The sequence below is a fragment of the Momordica charantia genome (genome assembly GCF_013281855.1).
Source record: "Momordica charantia cultivar OHB3-1 chromosome 8 unlocalized genomic scaffold, Mcharantia_2.0 BLBB01000008.1, whole genome shotgun sequence".
Taxonomy (NCBI): Eukaryota; Viridiplantae; Streptophyta; class Magnoliopsida; order Cucurbitales; family Cucurbitaceae; genus Momordica; species Momordica charantia.
In genome coordinates, this window is record NW_028275166.1 from 28,511,671 (window position 1) to 28,534,470 (window position 22,800).

Here is a 22,800-nt window from a genome sequence, read left to right on the forward strand (position 1 = left end):
TATTTTAATTAAAAACTCTATAATCGTGTTGCTTAGCTTGAAGTTTACAACAACTTCAGAATCAAAGCGACAACTTTTAATGGAAAATCTATGCAAAATATTCATTATGCTTTGTCTTTTTATCATTAAACTATGCTCATATTGACCAGCGTTTCTAACTAAATTCTTTCGTCTAAATTCTTTCAGGGACGAAGGAAGCCTAGAAGAAAGTTTGTTCTTACCAAATCTAGACCCCGCTATGATCCTCTTATCCTCTTATGGAATTTCTATTATTCAAAGCATGAGTTAGATCCTTATCAAAGCTACAAGAATGTAATTACCCTATTGGCCAAGACTCTAATAGCACTCTAATAAATCATTATAGACTTTTCTAATATAGAATGGTACCAACAGTTGAGAATAATCACTAATCACTAAAGTTGTATGAGTCTGTTTGTATTGGGCTTTTATATTCTACAAATAGCCCATATGTAAATACATTTCATTTCAATGAATTCAAGTCTAAAATTCAAGAATTCATTTCATTCTCCAAGATTTGTGTTTACATTTTATGATGGTATCAGAGGACCTATCTAACAACAACTGAAAAAGAAAAAGAAGATGAATGATTCCGTGGAAGAAAACTCTGGAGTTACAGCAAATCAGAGTACACAAGTTGTGAATCCTGGAAGTAAAATCACCACCGTCAAACTGGGTGATGATAATTTCCTACTAGGAAAATTCCAAATCCTAGCTGCTCTTGAAGGAAATGGCTTGGAAGCCATATCAGTGAAGAAAGTGAAGCACCGCCACAATTCTTGAGTAGTTCAAACTCGTCCAATGTACAGACCATAATGAATGGTGCATATAACCACGGGAAAAAGCAAGATCGCTTGATTATGTCTCGACTTCTTGGAGCCATGTCAGAAGAGATAATCTCCGATCTTCTTCACTGCAACATAACAAAAGAGATTTGGCAACATCTTCATCAAATGTTTGCATCAAGAGACCTTGCAAATGTTATGGAGCTCAAAACAAAACTACAGAATGCAAGAAAAGGTAACTTGAGCCTAAAAGAATATATGAGGCAGCTAAAGAACTTAATAGATTCTTTAAAAGGAGCTGGAAAGTTAATCTCATTGGAAGATCACATACTACATATATGAACCGGTCTTGGTTCAGAATATGAATCTACTGTATCAGTCATCACTGCCAAGTCTGGTATAACCATTCAAGAAGTAAGATAATTGTTACTATCACATGAAAGTAGATTGACTAAAGAATTATCAATTACTATATCGAAAGATCCAACACTAACATCAAAAAATCTTGTAAATCAACCAAATCCAGCTCCCAGTTCTAATGAGAATTCAAGAACACAAAATATGTATATCCAGAGAGCAATAGAAATCAAAACAATTCATACGCAGATAGTAATAGAGGCAAAAACAGAAATAACAGAGGAAGAGGCTGACAGTAGTTTTCAAGATTCAGAGTTCAATGCCAAATTTGTCACAAATTTGAACATACGATAGATAAATGTTATTTTTGCATGTCAAACAATTCTTCTACACGGCAATATCCTAAACAACAGAATACATACAACTTTAGTGATTATTCTTAACTCTGACCACACTTGAAATTTTCATAACCAGAAAGTAGGAGTGTCATCTTGTGTAGAATTTCCACCACCTCATTTCATGTCTCCAAACTAGTAGGCTTTTTTTTTTTTTGATATCCGTGAGTATCCGATCAGCTTACCGATGTAAACCATTATAGGATTTGAACCCATTCCCTCTTAATTACCTTGGCCCTTTTGGACCAATGAGCCACCCATGATGGTTAACTAGTAGGCATATTAAGTACATATTCTTGTCACTCTCACCGATGTAAATTAAAGGACTCACTTTTATGGGCAAAACTTCATAAAACATTACATATTGATATCAACTTGCAAATAATAATCACATTTTATATCATACATTCACTATAATGTTTCATTTGGTTTCTAAATTTATTTTATTATTATTATTATTTTTTTGTAATCTGTCTATCTTGTAAGGCTTACTTAACAAAGCATCAAAAGTTCAAATTAGTTTTTCCAAATCTTCAAGGTGGCCATTTATATAAAACCCCTTTTTAAAGTTAAAATTAGAAAAATGGGATACTGATTCAAATATGATAAAATAACCCACTATACCATAATGTTTCCTTCTTCCCCTCCTAGCACTATAATATGTTTCTTGTCCAATCTTATAAGATTACCACTAATTAAAAAAAATTTCATATTTGTACATTCTTCTTCCAACTCTACCAACTTTATATTGATATGGTAATTTTATCAATAAATTTCATGCTATCGAAAAATATTGTCTTATTTGACGAGAATAATTATGCTTATACTCGCAATCATTTAAATCCTAAGATCCATTTCCAAATTATCACTTAAACAATATAAAATATGGTTAAGTTAATTTTAGAGCTGAGTAATGGAAACATATCTTGCATCACATGAAAATGATATACAAAGGAGAGAAATCTGTTGAATGTTTGTTTTGACATAAGAATGAAAGACATGGAAATGGTTTATAAAAGAAAAAATAAATAAGTTGGTACCTTTGATCTTTTCAGAAGGAGGATCTTTGTTTTAATTAGTGGTAATCTTAGACACATTTTTTTTTTCATTTCTCTTCAAAGTATTTTATATTTGACAATTCCTCACTCGAATGCACAACAGTTACTACAAGAAAGTTTTGATACTTTTTATTTGATGCACGTACACAAGGATAAATAAGAGGTTATAGAAAGGAAAATAGATGAAGAATAAACAAAGATATACTAGTTCTCATAAATAATATACATATCGATATCATGATAGCTACCAGAATATCTTAAAAAACTATTGACGAGCAAAAATTGAAGAAGAAAAAACTATGTAATTAAGCAAAAATAAAAAACTTGGCATCTTAGAAGAATTGAGATTGCACATACCACTAATTATGAAGGAAGATAACATATTGAACAATCTACCAAAATGTCATATTGGCATTGTGCATTTCTTTTGAGAGTGCCCCAACAAATGGCAGCGACCACATTGTACAATCCTTTTTGGGCGTTTTAAATTTTCAACTCTGAGAACTTTTTTTTTCGGCCTTCCAGGTGGGCGACGAACTTTTGGAGGGCGTATTGTAATATCAACCTTTGCACCTCCTCCACCCTCGGCCCCCTCGCCCGGTTCCTTCCACATGCTCTTGTCGAGGATCGGGTATATCATTTGAGAATAGGTTTCACGGTAACTAGCGACGGTGAAACAAGGCTCGGCAAATAGATGAGCATTTTGCCCACAAGACATTAGAGCAGCTGCAGCATGAGCACAAGGCAGACCGTATAGATGCCATCGACGACAGGAGCACACACGACTATGTATGTCCACAATATTCGTCCGCTCAGTTGAGACAATTTCAAACTCAACTTCATTCGCACGAAGTACTTGATAGCAACGAGTATCTGCAATTGCCTCAGAAATCCGCTTCTCGGCTGAAGGTACAAGAATGGAGGTCCATCTCATTCCCATTTCACGTCGCTCGTTAAACCAATATGCCATTTCATTACGAATATGTTCCATCATTTGCACGATCGGAAGCTCATGACACTCAAGTGCCCAATTATACAATAACTCCGTAACCCCTAATGTAAAATGGCCATATCGCACACCTTCAAAATATGCTACAGCCCACAATTGAGGAGGGAAGTGTTGAAACCACATTACCACATCTTGTGAGATCTCTACCATCTCAGCAATTTTATTGTCGAACTCAGTTGCAGTGAGAGCATAAACAGCATTCCAAAAGATATTGACCAACTTCGTGTTTTTAAATGTATCCCGAAAATTTTCGCTTACAAAACGCAAACAAAATCCATGGAATGCACTCGGAAAATGAGTTTCGACCGCCTCTACGATGCCTTTTTGTCTTTCAGAGAGTATTGTCAATTGAGGCATGCTATCAGTATTTACCCCAAGAAGCTTTCGCAGTTCTGACATGAACCACATCCAATTTTCATCGCTCTCCACATCAACAACTGCAATGGCCAATGGAAACAATGAATCGTCTGCATCAACAACGGCAGCACAAAGTAAGGCTCCCAAGTATTTTCCTTTAAGGTGTGCTCTGTCAAGTTCAAGAAGGGGCCTACAAGCATTTATAAACCCATATATTGAAGCACGGTAAGAAATAAACAAACGCTGGAAGCAATTTTCTTGCCCAGTTGCAAAAACAGATGCAATGCTTCCAGGGTTTGTTTTTCTTATTTGCTCACAATAAGCAGGAAGAAGACGATATCCTTCTTCGAAAGTTCCGTGAAGTGCAGCCATGCTACGTTCTTTCCCACGCCAAGCTTGCATGTAGGATACAGCAACTCCATGCTGATCGCGGATATCCCGCAAGATTTCCTTGGGTTTATACTGCGGATTATCTTTAACTTGTGCTGCCACTGATCTGGCAACCCATCCCACGGAGGCTTGCTGATGATGAAGATTATGAACACCTTCACAAGTATGCTCACTATGTAGGGTTCTAACTGTAAAGGTAGGAACTCCAGGACATTTTGCAATATGCACACGCCATGGGCAACCTTCCTTGGAGCACTTGGCTATGAACCGACTACGATCAGATTTGACGATTCGAATATCAAAATGCATGGCTATAGCAATATCTTTCATCATTCTCCGGCAAGTTTCAACATCGGGAAATTCTTGTCCAATAACCAGAGTGGGATCTACTAGACTAAGTGCAGCATCAGATACAATTAAAGTATGGTCAGCCATTTCTTCATCAGTGTAAGAAGGTACCAACATCATGGTTCTATCGGTTCTCTTCATGTTGAAATAAAGAACTATACAGAGGCTCTACGTAACACACTGCCACCAAAAAAGGTAAAGAAAGGAACCCATGTTAGACTTTTAAGATCTCTATAAAAAATCACTGTACAATACAACATTATAATTTACGATAAATTATGGAAACAAGCCCGGTTAATTATGTTAGAAGAAACATCCAAACTCCAGTCCATCATGCAAGTAATAAAAATTTTCCAGCATTAGGCAAGTTTTTTTTATATGAAACAAATATTTCATTGATGGTATGAAATATACAAAAGGCCATAAAGGCAATTACAAGAAAACACTCCAGCATTAGGCAAGTTAAACCTACCACTAGTACTAGTGACAATCTTTTACATAATTGAGAGATACGTAATAAGTTTATAAATTGATTTTATTGTCTTAAACATGATTATGCAGTTCGCAAGAGAAAAAATAAACATGATCATGCACAAGGTGAGAATGTGGAAAGATTCAAGAGGGTTGGGTGACATTAGTAAACAGACCTCCTTGAAGAATTTCCTATAACAGCAGTATCCTAATGTGGTTCTCATTCAAGAATCAAACTTTGAGAAAGTAGATAAGAGATTTATTAAATCTTTATAGAGCTCTTAAGATATCGGTTGAATTGAAGTTGAATCTATAGATACATTGGGTGGTATTTTGACTATGTGGGATGAAAATCAAGTTTGTATTTTAGAGGTGCTAAAAGGAGGATTTACTGTATCTATTAAAGCTTCACTTCAGAATGACAGTCTTTGGGGTAACTAACGTTTTTGGTCAAATAAATGAACGCTAGGCTCTTCAATGACATAAAAAACTCTCTTCAACATGTGATAGAGTCTATTTCTTTTTTGGCACTATCATGCGTCTATAGCTTAAATGTCTCGCCTTTTATCAACTATAGCTTGAATTCTCTTATATCCAATTAGAGAAGTTTTTTGTACTTAGTAAATACTCATTTCTTACCCAAAAAAGAAAAAAAATGGTAACTTCATTGGATTGGGTTTAATCCTTTTGTATAATTTCATATACCATCAATGAAGTTGTTTCCTGTCCAAATAACCAAATATATATATGAAATGAAATATGTTTCTCATCATTAAAAAAAAAGTAATAATTAAAAAAATTGGTTCCAATTACAAACAATAGGAGTTAGAAAGAAAACTCAAAAGTGTAAGAAAGAAAAGATTAGAAGGCAAGGCATTTTGAGTAGTAGACCGGAAAATTTAGTCCAGAAAAAATTTATCAAAGGTGTGAGATTTGAGAAGAGTTATTTTATAAAAAAGACAAGGTTTTAGAAATAAATAAATAAGGTACAGATTGGTTAGTTTATTTTGGTTAAAGTCTTTGGGTCTGTGGCTTCTGCCTTTGTTGTCGGGGTGATACCTTTGTTGTGGTTTTTCTCTTGTTGTCATTGACCAACTTTTCGGGCGGTTTTTTTTTTTTTTTTTTTTTTTTTTGATAAGAATTTTTCGGGCAGTTTTATGATTATGTGTAAGCCGGCCAAGTTAAATGTTTGCGCTTTCATGGTCAATCCTAAGCTGCCTGGAAATATCAGGCTTCATTCTGGAAACTAGTGGCTTTTTTTTTAAACAATATACAAAATTTTTATTGATGGAATGAAAAATGAACAAAAATTATTCAATGATACAAACTCCGACAAAAAAAAAAAGAAAAAAAAAAGGAAACTAATGAGTAATAAAAGCATCTCATCTTTTGGATTGGAGCCGAGGCGTCCTCTCTTCGGGCTATTTTTTTATAGGCCCTTTTTTGTTCTCCTTGTTACTCTTTTCATTTTTCTCAATGAAAGCGCGGTTTCTTATTAATAAATAAAAGAGAGAGAGAGAGCATCCCAAGATACACAAATGGAGCTACAAGAGTAATTCACAAATAAATTAGAAAGCGAGCACCACTGACAGGCCATAAACTTAGCTACCTCAAAAAATTCAAGCCAATATTTACTCTTTCTCTTTAAATATTCTCTAGTTTCTTTCGAACTAAATCTCGGACAAAATAGCCTTGAAGAGATGAGAGGACCATTTAGAATCTGCAATAAATTACTTCTGGGCAGGAGCTTTGTTCTTGCCAAGATTCTTCAATGCTGATAGAATGTCCACCTTCTCAAACTTCCTTTCAATTTTTTTACTGACTACAGTTGAAATGGGTCTCCAACTAATTCATAATGGAGGAAAACGAGGAATACTTGTGCTGCAATATAGCTTTTTAAAGAAACCCAAAATTTTAGCTTCGACCAAATTCAATTTCAGTAGAATCCGCTTTTTCCTCGATCCATTTTCCTTTTTGGTCCCCTTTCAGTATCTTTTTTTGTAACTAACCACTCAAAAAAAGTTGTCATCACATTCCTAAAAGGAACGGAAAGGTAAAACCCTAGCATCTCCTTTCCTACCATCTTTAACTTCCAATTTCCTCCGAAACTCACAGACCATATCACAGAAGAATGTCCAATCACTTGAAGGGGCACAACAATGCTTCTTCCTAAAACAATTAGTGATAGAAGAATGTTCTGGTATGGTATCCAGTAACTCCCATGATGTGCAATTCTCTAAATCTTCCCATTTGATCAATATCTCAATAGCCTTGGTCACTCTAACCAACAATGTAATGTAAAGAGAGCCATACAGTAGGATGGTAGATTGGATAAAATAGTTAGAATAATAGTCACTTTTGAAGCTGGTCTCCTATGCGCTCCATAACAGAAGCAAAAGGAAAAGGATCAATGTTTCCCATTACAATGTAGCACCAAATATGAGTTGGGGCCTCAAAGAGTAAAACAAGAGTTGCAATTCGTGAATTTTAACAACATCAATCTCCATAATCTCAGTCTTATTGTGACTGATATTGAGACTTGATGTTTTATCATTTATCAAGATCTGGATAATATTAAAGAGAATTCACATGAAGCCCTCATCAGAAGTGTGAAAAAAAATGATCATTGGCAAATTGAAGGTGATTGACAGATCCCAAGTTAAATCCTTTTAAAGGTAAAAAATGAGCTTTGTGTGAGAAGACCACTGTGGCAATCTACCACAATGATGAAGAAGAAAGGGAAAAGAGGGCCTACTTGTCGTATGTCTCTTGTAGTAGCTTGAATTTCACCTTGAGGTTTGCCACTGAAAATAATAGAGAAATTTGTATCAGAGAAACAAGCATGTACCCAATTTTCGATTTTTGGTTGGAAAGTTTGGCTTGGAGGATTGCATCTAAGAAATCCCAATCAATCTTGTCAGAAGCTTTTATTGAATCAAGCATGACTACAGTATCCTTCTTGTTCTTTGTTCTAAGTTTGAAAACAACTCTAACATATGGAACCAGGGAGAAAAAGTTATGTCCATATTCAATAATCCTTTTTTGTTCTTAATATATTCTCGTTTCTTATCAAAAAATAATATTCAATGATCCTAGAAGGACCCTATATTTATGATCCACCACAATGGAGAAAGACTATTTGTCAAATATAATGGAGTGCTTTCTATAGTTCCACCCCATCAGAGAAAGGCCAAGAAAGATAGCTAACAGAACTGAGGGAGGATATTGGGGCAGAGGGAGGGGGCTGAGGAAGGGGGGTTGAGGGGGGAGGGGTGAAAGTAGACAGGGATGGGGAGGGTCAAGAGAGATAGTGTGTGTCATCCGGAATCTAAAAAGCGAACCCTACCCCTCAGAGGAGGACTTAGATCATAGAAATTGATTTAGGAAAAACTATGACACAGTTGATGGCAACTTTCTTCATTTGGTGATGAGTAAGAAAGGCTTTGATTGAAATTGTCAGATTGGACCTATAATTTTATTTAAAATACTATGTTCACAAATTGATCAATGGCAAACTATAACGAAGGATCATTTGGTGTTCCTTTTCTTTTCTTTTTTTTTTTTTGTGGTTTGCTTTGGTGATGGATGTCTTTTGTAGACCGTGACACGTTGGCATACGACTATATGAGGAGTTGGACAGTATCTTAGCCATCTTGAAGTCTTTGAAAACATCAGCTAATATCATGATCAACATAAGAAAGGCTATTTTGGGAAACATAAATAATAATTATTGACCAACGTGAAATTGTCTCCCAAGCAAATATATTGAACGGCTACTTAGAGACAAGTTTTTGAAAGCATTTAGGAGACTTAACAAATGGAGGAATGTTATTATTATTTTTAATTTTTTCTGATAGAAACCGCGGTGGAATGTTATTTTCACAAAAGTTGGAAAGCTTACGTGGTTTCACTCTATTTTATCTAGTGCCATCTACTTCATGTTTTTGTCTTCGTTTAAACCGCTAATTAAAGTGGCTAGATTCTAAAAAAGAGAATAAGAGACTTCCTCTAGTCTAGGGAAATCATTGATTCAGAATGTCATTTTGTTGACTGGAAGAAAGCTTCCAAGCAAACAAAAAAAAAAAGGCTTCAATTTCATAGAGCTAGAATTAGGAGGTTAATATCTGTAACTTGGAAGTGACGGACGAATCAGCCCAACTATCTCAGTTTTTTATCACTCTTATTAAGAGTCGGAAACCAAATCATTGAAATCCCCAAAGCCATGGTATCTACAATAGAAGCTTACTTTCGCTCATTTAACTAATCGAACTACTATTCTTAACAAAATGTGGCCCAAAGCAACCTTTTTAAATTTTATCCATTGTCAAATGGTGCGACAGATGTCTCCTCAAGAACAAGAACAAGTTTGTATGGAGGATGAGATCTTTCTGCAGTCTTTTTCTCTATACTTTCTAAATAATGGTTTTTTAATCAATGTTAACTGACGAGTGTTTTGCTATCCCTTTGGCTATCTTTTTAGGTTCATGCCTCGTCGTCTTCCTTTTGTTTTCTGTTTCATTTTCTCTAAATGATATGGTATTGTCTCCGATCAAAAAGATACAAATAAGTATACGAGGTAGAGCATAAAATTGGCTTCATGGCCTTCAATAAGTTCACAAAGTATGATAACAAGTTCTTCTAATCCAAGTTGAAAATTCAGACACAAGTAACAAACTGAGGATTAAATTTTTTGTTAATAAACCTTAATATTTAATAGCCTTCCTAGTTCCTATCAGTCTTCAATGCTAAAGTTTTGCCCCTTCAGGACCTCACTAATTTCTTTGTTCATTATTACAGAAACAATTCTCAGCAGCTGCAGCATGAATTTCAGCCCCTCGGTTTTGTATTAAAATTATTTCCTAACCATAACAAATTTACAAGAAAAATAACTCCCATTTGTTGTTGTATTTGTGTATGTGTGCGCCTGGATAAGAAGCAGAAGAACATAAATTTAAAGGAAAAGGGTTTCAAACGCAGGGGGTCCAGTGGAAAGACATCAGCACTGCCTCCAGATAAGGGATTATAAGAATACCCTCTGCTCAGAGTTAATGAGGAAAGTAGAAAGATCACAAAAATGGGATTAAGAAAAAAAAAAAGGAACAATTTGAACTTCAATTTGTAGCATTGAGATGCAAAAATAGGGCAAATTTAACAACAGCCAGCCTGTATAGCCCTCACTAGGAATGCGTAAGTTACTAAATGATGATGCAATGTTTCTCCATTTAAGGGTCCAAAAGTATGTTGAAAATGGTCTAGTTTACTTTCTCTGTCATTCAAACAGATCCCAAAATGCAAAACTCGCAAAATGAAGTAAATACAACTTACCAGAAAGCTAAACAGTAGATTTGCACGCAGAATTCAACACCTTCTAAAACATACGGCAGTAGTCCAATTCCTTCTAACGTCGGAATGCCTTTTTTAGGATAATTAACACTGTCAAAATAAAATCAACAATTTATATAAAGCAAAATTAACAGTTCAGAGAGAAAATAACTGTGAAAAACAAGAAGAAGAGCAAAATAAATTCCCTCAAAACAGAGATCGGGGCAACAATTTGGGTTCTCCTAGAGAACACATAGATGATAAAGAAATTTGGGAATTGAAACGGGAATTAACGTCGGTTGACAGGATAAGAAGATTAGAGATAGGAAGATAGATACCTGAGGAGGACGAGAAGCTGCGACACGACGGCGGCGGCGGCGGCGGCGGCGGCGATAAGGCGACGGCGAGAGCCGAGGAGTATGAGAGAGACGTAGTGCGAGAGTACAGTTGAGAGGAGGTACGGTGTGAATTAGTTAGGCATTTGGGGGCATATGCGTCATTTCATATACAGTAAGTCAAGATAACTGCGACTTTTATATCACCCTCACTAATTTGGCTTTTAAGAATTAATTCAATTTAGTTATAAGAAAATTCAATTTAATTCGTTATGTTTTAATATTTTTTAATTTAATTTTCGTTATTTTTGTTAGTACAACAACGGGCGAGGATAAACTTACAACCTCCTGATTTGAGATATATGGCAATTACGTTGAGCTATACTTGGTAAAATTTTTTAATTTAATTTTCGTTAAAATTTGTTAATAATAAACTTATAAGGCATAATAATGACGAGAATTTAAAGGAGAAAAAAAATATCATGGAAATAATAAAATTTGAAGTTTTAAATAAATTCTTAAAAGTTAGAGGAATAATTCTAAAATTTCCAATTTCTTTCATCTTTTAAATTTATGTTTATTTGTGTAAATTTATCAACAAACAATTTTAATATTTATCAATGGTAAGAGATTAAATTAAAAAATACATGGACTAAATTAAAAATTTGTAAACAATGGAAAATAAATTGAAAAAAAAATAGTTAAACACTAAGAGATTAACTTGTATATTTACCCAATCTGATATTAGTATCATTTTTTCCTAGCACAGTGCGAATCGAGAACTTTAGGTGGGGGAGCTTAAATTTGTATAAAACAGTTTAAAAGAAATTAAGATATTGTATTAAATTAGTAACATGATAGACCCAACCAACCAAAATATTTGGGTATTTACATAAATAGTCGTTTTTATGGAGATTTTTTTTTTATAAATATAACTGCAACTTCTATAATCCTCAAATATAGTCATTATTAGTTAATCACGTGATAATACTGTTCTGTCAAATTACACTAAAGCCCAAAGGTTGGTGCAGTATAAAAAAATTGAAATTTTATTTAAAATTTTTATATTCAATTAACTCTGTAACTTAATAAAATTGAAATTGCATATATCAAAATAAAAAATCCAAACAATATGTAAATACAAAATAAACATAAAAATAAGGAGATACCAAAAAAGTCAGAGCTAGGTTTGAATTTTCATCCCACAATATTGTTGAACTAAAAAAAACGGAAAGAGTAGTTATTAATATATTATATTTATTATTTTACCGATTTGGAGGAGAGAGAAAACTTCTGTATTTACCTATTTAAACTTCATTCTTGAATCTATATATTAGTCATAACGATATGTATCGTTCTACCGACAATTATTTACTATTAATTTAAATCTTTTGAAAATGGTTTGAGTGAGTTGAGGTGCTACTTTAATAAAATTTACTAGGAAACTTAAAATGGTAAGAGTTGAACACAGCAATATACAAATGGTAAGAAAATGCAAAAATTATATATGTTTCATCTTTTGTTTTATCTTATTTGATTACTATTCTGAAACAATTACTTTATAGATAACGTAAATTATATATCGCATATTTGTGATATGCATGTCTTTATAATAATATACATACTTGTTAATGGGAAACGTTACCAATTATATATTCCATTTCTGTTTTTTCATTTTTAACGTAATTAGTTGCAAAATACTTAACTTTCTTAATAAAATTGAAAATGAGAAACAAGAAATAGAAACGGTACTAAAGAGGTCCTCAAATTCCATTTTCTTTGTATTTCAGGAAAAAAGAACCTCTCCCAATGCAATGGAAGAAATCACACTCCCCACTAATAACTTCACCATTATTGAGTGGTTGTACGTTTGGTGGAAATCTGAGATAGACAGAGAATTGAACAAGTAGATTCCTATATTTGATTATTGATAGTATAATTAATGTTAAATATTCAGACCTTGTTAGATTGAAAATACTTGTCTTCTTACGATTGTGACCAATCTTGTTTTTACTGCCATTAAATGTTCGACAACTAAAAATAAGAAAAATGTAAAAATATAATTTTTTAAAAATGAGTCATCAAATTTTCAATGATTAGTGATGAGAACAAGATTTGATCACCGATAAGAAACCAAATATTTCATTTTTTTTAGATGTATAGACATCCTAAGATCCCATACGAGACATCTAAGCAATTTTGGACGTGTAACATAGATTTTTAGTTGATAACAATTTTATCTTTTGTCATTTTTATTTTATATATATTTTATTTCCTCAATTTTCTTTAATTCTCATTTTAATTTTATTTTAAAAATAAAGTAATACATTAATTCACTAATATGACTAACTACAATTATATGTATATGTTGCATTAATTGTAGTCGTAACAGTATAATATCATCTTAATTTATTTTCAATTGAAAGGTAAGGTACAATCTTTCATTTGTTTTAACATAAATTATATGATCTAATTTTAATATATTATATAAATCTTGAAAAACAAACATAGTTATAAATATAGCCCGACATGTAATAATTGTAGATATCTAATATCCCGTACCTCGAAAATAGATGAAAACAAACCGACCCTAACATCAATCATTTCTTGTGGGACACGAAATCTGAAAACTTTGGCATCATCATGATCATACATGCAAAAAGTTACATTCCCAAATAATCCATATTTACAACTGTAAAAAGCAGAGCCATATACTTAACACAGAAGAGAAGAAGAGAGAAGGCATTACCAAACAGATCTCTAAAATCTATTCATCTTACCATCTCTCTAATTTGGTCACCATTTCTCACTATAAGCTGATACATAAACAGCCTCAAAATCCCAAGACAAACACTCTAAAAATTTACATACGGGCTTTACTACTTTATCTTCAATTCTGAATATTAACTATTAAGCACCATTTGCAGTAAAAAATAGAAAGTTTTGTTTTGTTATTTATTTTTGTTCATATTGGCATCATCAGGTTTTCAAGGCTTTTGGCCTGATTTCCACTCCCTGGATTAGTAGACCACCCTTCCAATGCCCACCCTTCACCTCTGAGACACTCATCTCCAGCTCCCCCTCGGCCCCGTCGTGGAAGAACTCGCCGAGCTGAACCTCCAGCCACCCGTCCCCCCTCTCTTCGGCGACCCGGCGACGGTAGCCCTCCGCAGTGGCTGCATCAGCATCGTTCCTGGTGGTGACCTCACGGGACATTGCAGGTTCTTGTGTCCCGATGATGCGGCGTCTGCTGAGGTTGAAGAGGCCGAAGCCCCTCGACATGATCTGGTGGCGCCGCCGCCACTGATCTCTTTCTACAACATCTAAATACACATCTTGCTTGGGGGTTTCGGTCCCGACGAGGCCGACACCGACCTCGACGGGCTGGTGCTGGAAGCCGTAGTTGGAGGTTGTGGGCTTGAACACCAGATAGGCTGTATATAATGTGCCACGAGACAGCATCCCCGTCTCAATCTTACCCCGCACCTCCAGCCAACACACGCTCACTAGCTCCGCTACCTCCCCAAACCTACTTTTGAAATGGTAAAAAGTGCTTTTAGAAAATTAAAATATAAAAACATTTTTCCTAAAGTTTTGTCTAACCAACACAACTTTAGAAATATATACTACTAAAAAAATTATTGTAAATTACTAAACTCCCTACATTGATAATCTGATTCTGAAGGAGTAGTTTAGAAATGGTTATGGAAATTCAACTATTTCACTTCAAATATACTACACTAAAAATTAATTAGTATATTGTAATAAACCCATTAATTTTGGGTGTGTTTCAGATTGAAAAAAGATATTTATTATCTGATTTTTCAAAGTCAACTTGATTTTCAGTAAACATCACAAACATAAAATGATTTTGACATGATCTAATTATCGCATCAATTAAAGGAATTAGAGAGAGAAATTAATTACCTGGCTTCAGGAGGAGAGGTCCACCTCCAATACCTAGGAGCATCGCCCCAAACAATGGAAAGTTGTCTTGGAGAGATCATGAAGCATTTCTTCCCTGTCCTTTTGTCCAGTGAAAAGCTCTGAAATTAACAATAAATTGAAAGGAAAAAGAAACCCATAAATACAAATGAGATTATTATTATTATTATTATTTTAATGAAATTAGAATAATGGAATAATGGAATGGCGGTGGGGGATATGGGAGATAACGGACCTTAGCGCCGCCGTGGATGAGGATGGGGTAGCGGCAGAGGTGGAGGAAGAGCTCCTTCTTGGAGGCGAAGGAAGGAAAAATGTGCGAGACGGCGTCGGATATTTCACGGCGGTACTCTGGCGGGAGGAAGCGGTCCCAAACGCCGTCCGCCTCCGCCGCGGCACGGAAGGCGGACGAAACCAAGGCCGAGCGGCAGACGTCGTGAGGGGTGGTGAAGGAGAGTATGTGGGCGATGCACCCCTCCGGCAGGGCGGAGAAGTCCACCGCCGCCCAGCCGCCGCCGTAGTTTCCCTCGCCGTTCCCCATAACAATAACAAGCACCGATCCGCCGATTGTTCCTCAATTGCTGTGTGTGTCGTCTCGAAGGTATTTTTGGTTTGTGTTATTGTTTTTGATATCGATGTCGCTGTCGCTGTCGGTTCGGTTGTGAATTGGAAATGGAATTGGAATTGTGATTCTCAGTTATCTGTGAGAAGGACGTGGAAGAAATTTGGGGAATGAATTTATAGAGAATGGGAGAGAGAGAGGGGATGGGAAATGGGAATTCGGATGATAGCTTAGCGGTTAAGGTTGGAGTGTGGAAACTCATCTTTCTCAATTTGGTAAATTATATTCTAAGAAAAAGGAGAAACTGTCGGTTCTCCTCTGTTTCTTTCTATTTTTCTATCTTTTTTTTATTTCCCCACCATTCTCTTTCTCTCTCTGCTTTCTCAACACGCTAATTATAATTCAAGTTAAAATATATAGTTTGGTCTCTGAGTTCTGATTTATTTTAGCTATTATACATTTAAAATATTTATTTTGATCCTGTATTTTGAAATTGTTTATTTTGGTCCTATATTTTTAAATATCGACTATTTTGATCATTTCATTTTACTTTAAATTTCATTTTTTCTATTGCAATTACAACACCACATTATAATTAATATATTTCTTACAATGTAAACATTACTTTATACTAAATTGTTTCCGTCATGTGAATTTGTGTTAAAATATTATGAAGATGGACTAAAATTATCACTTTTTAAAAGTACAGAGATCAAAACGAACATTTTCAAAATACATGGACTAAAAATGAACCAAAGTTAAAAATATAGGGACCAAAATGAACATTTTCAAAGTACAAGGAGTAAATGAACTGAGGCTAAAAGTATCGAGACTAAAATAGTATTTTAACCTATAATTAAATATTATTTTTATCCTTCAATTTTGAATTTGGACGAATACCCTCTTGTTGACCAAGTCCCAAATTCTATGTAGGTTTGTTGTCTTAATTATATTTTTGCAAAAAAGAAAGAAATATATTTTATCGATTAAATTTCGTTAATGTATAAAATTTAGGAATAATTCTGCCAAAATTTATAAATTTAAGTTAAAAAATTAATTTTAATATTATTTTTTTTCTAAATTCTATCAATTTCATGCCTCTCGAATGTTTTTTCTAATTCATTGTTGACACAAATATATGACAATTATTTCTTTAAAGAAAATTTTCAAAATAAAAATTTATCATGTGGTAATAAAATTTGTAACACTTTTTAAAAGTTTATGAAGGTTGCAACATTTATCCAAATTATCCAAATTGTAATGTGCAAATTGATAAAAATTGTTAACTTCAAGTTTAAAATAATTGATAGTTTTTCACGATGTTTAGCAGCAATTTGTGCCCTTATGACACAAAATTCTGGATCCGCTATTGATTTTTGTCATTACTACCAAAATGTTATGTTTTGATTCTTGTATTTTAAAGTGACAATTTTCATTTTCATTTCGATCATAAATTTAGCATGACGTTTTAAACACAAAATTTAGTGAAATATAGTCATAAATTTGTATTAAAGAATTTTTATTGTATATAAATTTTATGTTTAAATCTTTATAAATATGGATGAAAATTATTATTTTTTACAAAAGTAACAGTACCAAAATATATATTTTGAGACTATATAGATTAAAATAATGCTAGCTGTTTTTGGATAGGAATATAAACCATCTTCGCACATATTGGAAGCAAAGTCGATACAAAGTGAGAGAAAGGGGTGAGAGATAGTGGGGCAAGGACGACGATATTTAATGCAAAGTTGACTGAGTGCATTGTATGGAGGATGAGTACGTTAGTTATTTTGATGTTGTTTACAATAAATTTTTTGAAATCGAAATTAGAAACCAATTAATATAGTTTACTTAAAAATGTCAAAAATCGAAATAGGAATTAGATATAAAGCAATTACTATAATATCTATTTCTTATTTCTAGTTAATTACAAGTTAATAGGTGCTATTTGGGTCCTTATAATTTTAAGTTTGGTTTGTTTCTAAAGGTGCTCATTTGTTGTCTATTTACGTTATTTTTAATCTTATTTTTCTATCACAATTTCAACAAGTACACTCTATATATTTCTTGAAATGTGACAATGACTTTATATCAATAAGTTTCTATTAAAGTACATAGACCAAAACAAATATTGAAAGTACAAGGACTATTAAAGAAAGTCTTTGGGCAAGAATCTTATGAAAAAAAAATTTCAAAACTAAGATTTAATTAAAAAAATTTATCTAAAATTCAAAATTTTATGTTATAAAAAATTTAAAGGTTCATGAACCTAACTAGTTCCAATTTAAACCAAAATGAATTCCTAAGTAGTCGATTGAGTTGACTACATTTCGTTCCAATTAAAAAAAATTCAGGGTATAATTTAAATATGAATATTTTATTTAGGAATGCCTAGTGAAACTATACTCGATAAGCCATAAATCTATACTCGATACGACCGAAGAATCCCGAAATAATTAATATCATCCATAAAACTGCCGACTCAAATGAAATGCGCTCAAAATCATTTGTGACACATTTTGTATGTTATAGATTTTCAAGATGGTTTAGATAACTGTCACGGAATACTTGAAATGGGTCTAGGTAACTGTCACGGAATACTTGAAATTTTTTTAGTTTTCTTGACAATTATATATAAAATGTCATAAAACAAGGAAATTTCGTAGATCATCGTTTTTTCCCACCAAAATCACGCCTCCACCATTTCGTGATAGTTTTTCACTGTCATTGGAAATTCGATTTCCGTGATAGTTAACTGTCATAAAACTTACAAAATCCGAAAAATAGCATTTTTTCTCGCCAAAACGCGCCTCCATCATTTATGACAGTTTTTTTTTTCCTCCAAATTTTTTTACTTTTCACAACTGTCATGGAAGACCACTTTTCTACTAGTATCTTAACACCCTTTGCACTTTTCTACTAGTATCTTAACACCCATGAGAGGCTTCAGATAAAATGCAAAAATTGGGTTTTATCCCCTTCGGTGTGCTCCTTTTGTCTTATGCCTAGTGAAAGCTTAGACCAGATGTTTTTGCACTGCCTCGTTGCGACCAAGAGCTGGATTTTCCTCTTGGATTCTTTTGATATTTCTATATGCTTTCCTAAAAAGATCGACGACTGGACGGACGAGGTTTTTTTTGGGTGGACTCTCCCTAAGAAGACCACTTTTGTTTGGAGATGTGCTTCAAGAGCTATACTTTGGAATATTTGACTTGAAAGAAATTCTCGTTTTTTCGAAGATAAGTCCTCTATTATTGATATTTTTTGTAGGAGGTATATACCAATTACCGTCGAGCTATGCTCGTTTTGGCAAGTAAAATTAAATAATTAATTGATAAATTAAATAAAAATTGTAATGTTTATAATAAAATCACATCAATATATATTTTTATTAGAAGAAAAAATATTATAGTATAAATAAATTAAAAAAATTGTAAAACTATAAAATAATTAATCAAAAAGTCATGTGACGTGTCACTGAAAATGTTCTGAATCAAGTAGGTACTTTATTTTTTTCTTTTTTTTGAAAATAAGTTGCTACTTTATTTTTTTGAGTTAAACTTGGATTTAGGTTAAGAGAGCTCATTTATGGGGTTTGATCGAGTGTAATTGTAACTATTACGAAAATTTAGCATCTAGCATCGTATGTGCTATATGCTTGATATTTTAATAATATTTCATGTAATAGTCATTTTTTATTTTAACAATTTATTTCATGTCAACCCAATGGAGTTGAACTAATTTCGAAGCTATTCAAAATATATAGTATTAATAAAAAAATCACGAATTTGGAACGACAATGTGTGGATTTCGGTCCTCCGGTACTCCTCCTCGCATGCACCAAACTTGATGATTCGGGACTAAACCTGCAAAACCAAATAGAGCTAAACCGGTGTGACTCTAGTTACACGGGCTCCGATGCCTAAGTTAGCAAGAGAATAATGCAAATGTGGTCAACTTTTAGATGCCCTTACCTCTAAGGCTGGATCGCTACTTATAGCCGTGAAGTAGTTCCACTTTCCGTAGCTAACCCTAATTCACCGTTGCAGGGCCTGGGCGAAATCGTCGATCGAAGATGGGGACTTGCTGGCTGGGCCGTGGGCCGAGCACGGGTCGGGATCGAGTCCGGGTCGGGACCGAGCCCTTCGTGGCCCAGTGGGCTCCCCTCCGATCGTGACTTGTAGCTCGACTATCGATTCTCGTTGCATAACAATTATTTTCTATGATAATTTTTAGTAGAATTAAGTCCAAATGATATATTTTTTTAATACAACATGTGGGGCGTACGAGTTCACAACCTCTTCGTTTGAGATATATGTCAATTAACGTTGAACTATACTTATTTTGAGATTAAATCCAAATGGTTAACTTCAAAAACTACGTTTGTGTGTCTATATATATATATTTTCGTGGCTATGCCACGTTTTAGGAAAGAAAGAAAATCAATTTTCATTCCCAAGTCACATGGTTGCAAAAAGTAATTTTACAAATTACCATATTATAATTTTCAAAAGTAGAAATAAAAATATATTTTGAGAAAAGGGAAAAAGAATTCCTTTTAAGTTGCAGCATCAACGTCAAACACATGTTTGAAAAGCTCGTATTTATGAGTTAGGCTAATAATAATTTAATAAATAAAATGGGGGCTTTGGTTTGGAGAGAGAGAAAAGAGGAAATCTTTTCTGCGTCAGAGTCCATCTCATAAAGGATGTGCAGTTGGTGCAAGCTGAGCAATATTTGGTTGCCTTGGATCTGAACACTTTTTTTTTTTTTTTTCCTTTTTCCTTTTTAATATTAATTATTATAGAGTGGATTTATAAAGACTTTTTATTATACATAATTTAATTAGTTAAAGATATATATCATTCATTGATAAAAAAAATAAAAGTCTCGAATCTTCATTTTACGTGTTTTTTTTAAAAGAGGGAGGCCCATTCACTTTTTCCAATTTGTATTCTTAATAAGGAAGTTTGCATCTTCTCATTCCCAATACCTATATATAGGTGGATTATTTTTAGTATAATTGAAAGTACGGGGTTTGAACATCCGATCTCCAAAAAAAAAATAAATATCAATTATTGCTGAATTATGTTCATATTAGAAAAACTACGACTCGTGAACCTTTTATTAAGGTATTGAAAGAAAAATATGCCAGCCAACTCGTACTTTGGATTTTCTTTTTTCCTTTGAACTTATTCTTGCTATGCCATGACAGTAGGCTTCTAACTTTGACCGTGGACTGCACTAGCATCTCTAATTTATTTTCTTTATTTCATTCACGCACAGATTAAATTCTCACATCTACAAATTTGATTAATAAATTTGAACAAATTTGTTTATCAAATCCAATTGAACAATTGACTCAAATTTGATTTGGATGAGACAATTGTAAATATTAGAATTTAATAAGTGAATTTTTAAACATAGCCAAGAAATTAAATAGTTGTTAAAATAGATAAAACAGTTGAATAATAAGTGACAAGTGATAATTGGGAGTAATCGAAGTTGATCTCCACAAAACCTGGTTTGTTTTAAATAAGTTTGTAAATCGTTTGGAGTACGTAATCAGTTGTAGGGTAAAAAGTTGAGAATGTTTTAAAAATAACACTTAAAACACACGAGAAAAGCAGAATTTGGAAAACCAACCCCTTATTACTGCCTTAACCTTAAAAATGAACCTGCAACTGGTTAATGTACCATGTGCAATGCTCACCCCATCATGCAAACTGGGTTATACTCCTATTTCACGTTGCTTTTAGTATTTTAGGAATTTAGATTAACACTTACATATGTCTATAAAATATTGAAATCCTAGATCATTTGAACTTCAACTTTCATTTAAAAGGTAATAGGTCCATGTTTAAGTTTTTGTTTTATTATTTTATTTCTAAAGCAATTTTCCGTTTTAAGAATAAAGTAGTAAGATAAGTACATAGACATAAATCTCTTATCCACTATGATGAGCTAAATTTGTTGCGATGGGTCTAAATTTAAGAATCTCTTAATAAATTTCTCTACAAATTTCCCTTCTCAAACTCTTCCCAATTCCTAGCACGTACGATTCCTTTTTAGAAGATTCCCACAAACCTTACCATCTTTATTCAAGTCTTAGCACAGAAGGCTTTGTGGAGATTCAACAAATTGTGAGGAAAAGAATGAGATTTTTTTTGTCGGACGTTAAAATCAAGATTTGTTGCAGTGGGTAAAGAAAAGAAGATTGGGATTCTATTTTTTTATTAGTTTTTGTAATTCTAAAAGAAAAATAATGCTCATCCAATATTTGATTTCTAAATGGTTTAGCAATCCAAGTCTTGGGGCGAACCAACGTTCATTCCAATCACATTACTCTAGGGTTGACCTATAATTATGCTTATACAAACTTTAGGCCAAAACTATGGTGGGCTCTTTTAACTCAAAATTAATTATAAAAGTAAAAAATTCATTTTTAATTTATATAATTACTTGGTTTACCCAATTTCATAGGTTTGGATTCACGAACTCTTCTATAGATTCAAGTACTCAGGTTCCATTGGACTTCCAAAACTTAATGGTAAATTATTAATCAAGTAAATTCTATATACCATTAACTTAAGGCGACTTAATTATAGACCAAGTGTTGCATGCACCGTAGATGAATTATGTACATAATATAATTATAATAGTCCAATTTATCATTCACAATTTGATATCTATGATTCCAATTAGACGAAATTATCATTTTGTCCTAGAGCCATCTTTAATTTACTCCTTTTAAGTCCTGTTAGTTCTTCAATGGATAGTCATTATTCATGATCTCATAACGAAGAATTCTTCTTAGGGTATTAAAATGGTGCATATCTTGTTATCTAAGCCCTTAACCAGCTTATATATACACTCATAAGAAGAACGACTTTGCTTGTTACCGATATTGTTCGTTTTGGACATAAGCCTCACGACTTTGCTTTTGGTTCTACTAAAAAAACCTCGTACCAATGGAGAAAATTGTCCTCCCTTATATACCATGGATCACCTCATTCCCTAACCAATGTGAGACTTTGTTTGCACTCACACTCTTTACAAACTCAACAATAAGACTTGTTTTGGGTACGATGAACAATCATGCATGACATTTGCAGGAGTTCATACCACACACTTAGGATCAGCTTATGACCATTCTAGTAATATGGTTGCATTCTCTTTAACAATCTTACATGAAGTTGCAAATCACATCGCAACTCACACGTCACTGCATAATCAATCAAAATACGACCACATGGATAAAAAACGTCACGAAAGGTCAAATATCCGGAAATCTCAGTTTTTTCCCTCCAAAAATGCATTTTTTGCCTTTCGTGATTTTTATTTTGAACGTCACGAAAACCCAATTTTCTAGTAGTGGGATATTTAGAAGCCAGTTAGATAGTCATTGGATAGTGATATCTTGACTATGACGAACCACTATA

General features: G+C 33.4%; 2 protein-coding genes across 6 annotated transcripts; both read right to left on the reverse strand.

Annotated features, from left to right (window-relative positions):
* Positions 1-393: 393 nt before the first annotated feature.
* LOC111014178 (uncharacterized) lies at positions 394-11,003 on the reverse strand. 4 transcript variants are annotated; one of them, XM_022288815.2, is made up of 5 exons: positions 10,849-11,003; positions 10,514-10,621; positions 7,944-7,992; positions 2,971-4,897; positions 394-931 (listed from the first exon to the last, which is right to left on the reverse strand). In XM_022288815.2, the coding sequence occupies exon 4, from the start codon at positions 4,856-4,858 to the stop codon at positions 3,017-3,019; it is 1,842 nt and encodes a 613-aa protein (XP_022144507.1). In that variant the 5' UTR covers positions 4,859-4,897; positions 7,944-7,992; positions 10,514-10,621; positions 10,849-11,003; the 3' UTR covers positions 394-931; positions 2,971-3,016. The 4 variants fall into 4 exon arrangements, with proteins under 4 accessions (XP_022144507.1, XP_087983434.1, XP_022144508.1 ...); XM_088127308.1 differs by having other exon boundaries at positions 10,510-10,621; XM_022288816.2 differs by lacking the exon at positions 7,944-7,992.
* A 2,464-nt stretch (positions 11,004-13,467) lies between these two features.
* Positions 13,468-15,552, reverse strand: LOC111014112 (putative F-box protein PP2-B12). Of its 2 annotated transcripts, none has more exons than XM_022288731.2 (3): positions 15,026-15,552; positions 14,773-14,891; positions 13,468-14,377 (listed from the first exon to the last, which is right to left on the reverse strand). In XM_022288731.2, exons 1-3 carry the CDS (start codon positions 15,329-15,331, stop codon positions 13,825-13,827), a joined length of 978 nt encoding a protein of 325 aa, XP_022144423.1. In that variant the 5' UTR covers positions 15,332-15,552; the 3' UTR covers positions 13,468-13,824. The 2 variants fall into 2 exon arrangements, with proteins under 2 accessions (XP_022144423.1, XP_022144425.1); XM_022288733.2 differs by having other exon boundaries at positions 13,468-14,374; positions 15,026-15,547.
* Positions 15,553-22,800: the final 7,248 nt, after the last annotated feature.

Coding starts and splice junctions, on each gene's coding strand:
- LOC111014178 (XM_022288816.2), bottom strand. CDS start 4,858: ATGAAGAGAACCGATAGAACCATGATGTTGGTACCTTCTTACACTGAT.
- LOC111014112 (XM_022288731.2), bottom strand. CDS start 15,331: ATGGGGAACGGCGAGGGAAACTACGGCGGCGGCTGGGCGGCGGTGGAC. Junction 14,892..15,025: donor TCATCCACGGCGGCGCTAAG/GTCCGTTATCTC, acceptor TGTTAATTTCAG/AGCTTTTCACTGGACAAAAG. Junction 14,378..14,772: donor ACCTCTCCTCCTGAAGCCAG/GTAATTAATTTC, acceptor CCATTTCAAAAG/TAGGTTTGGGGAGGTAGCGG.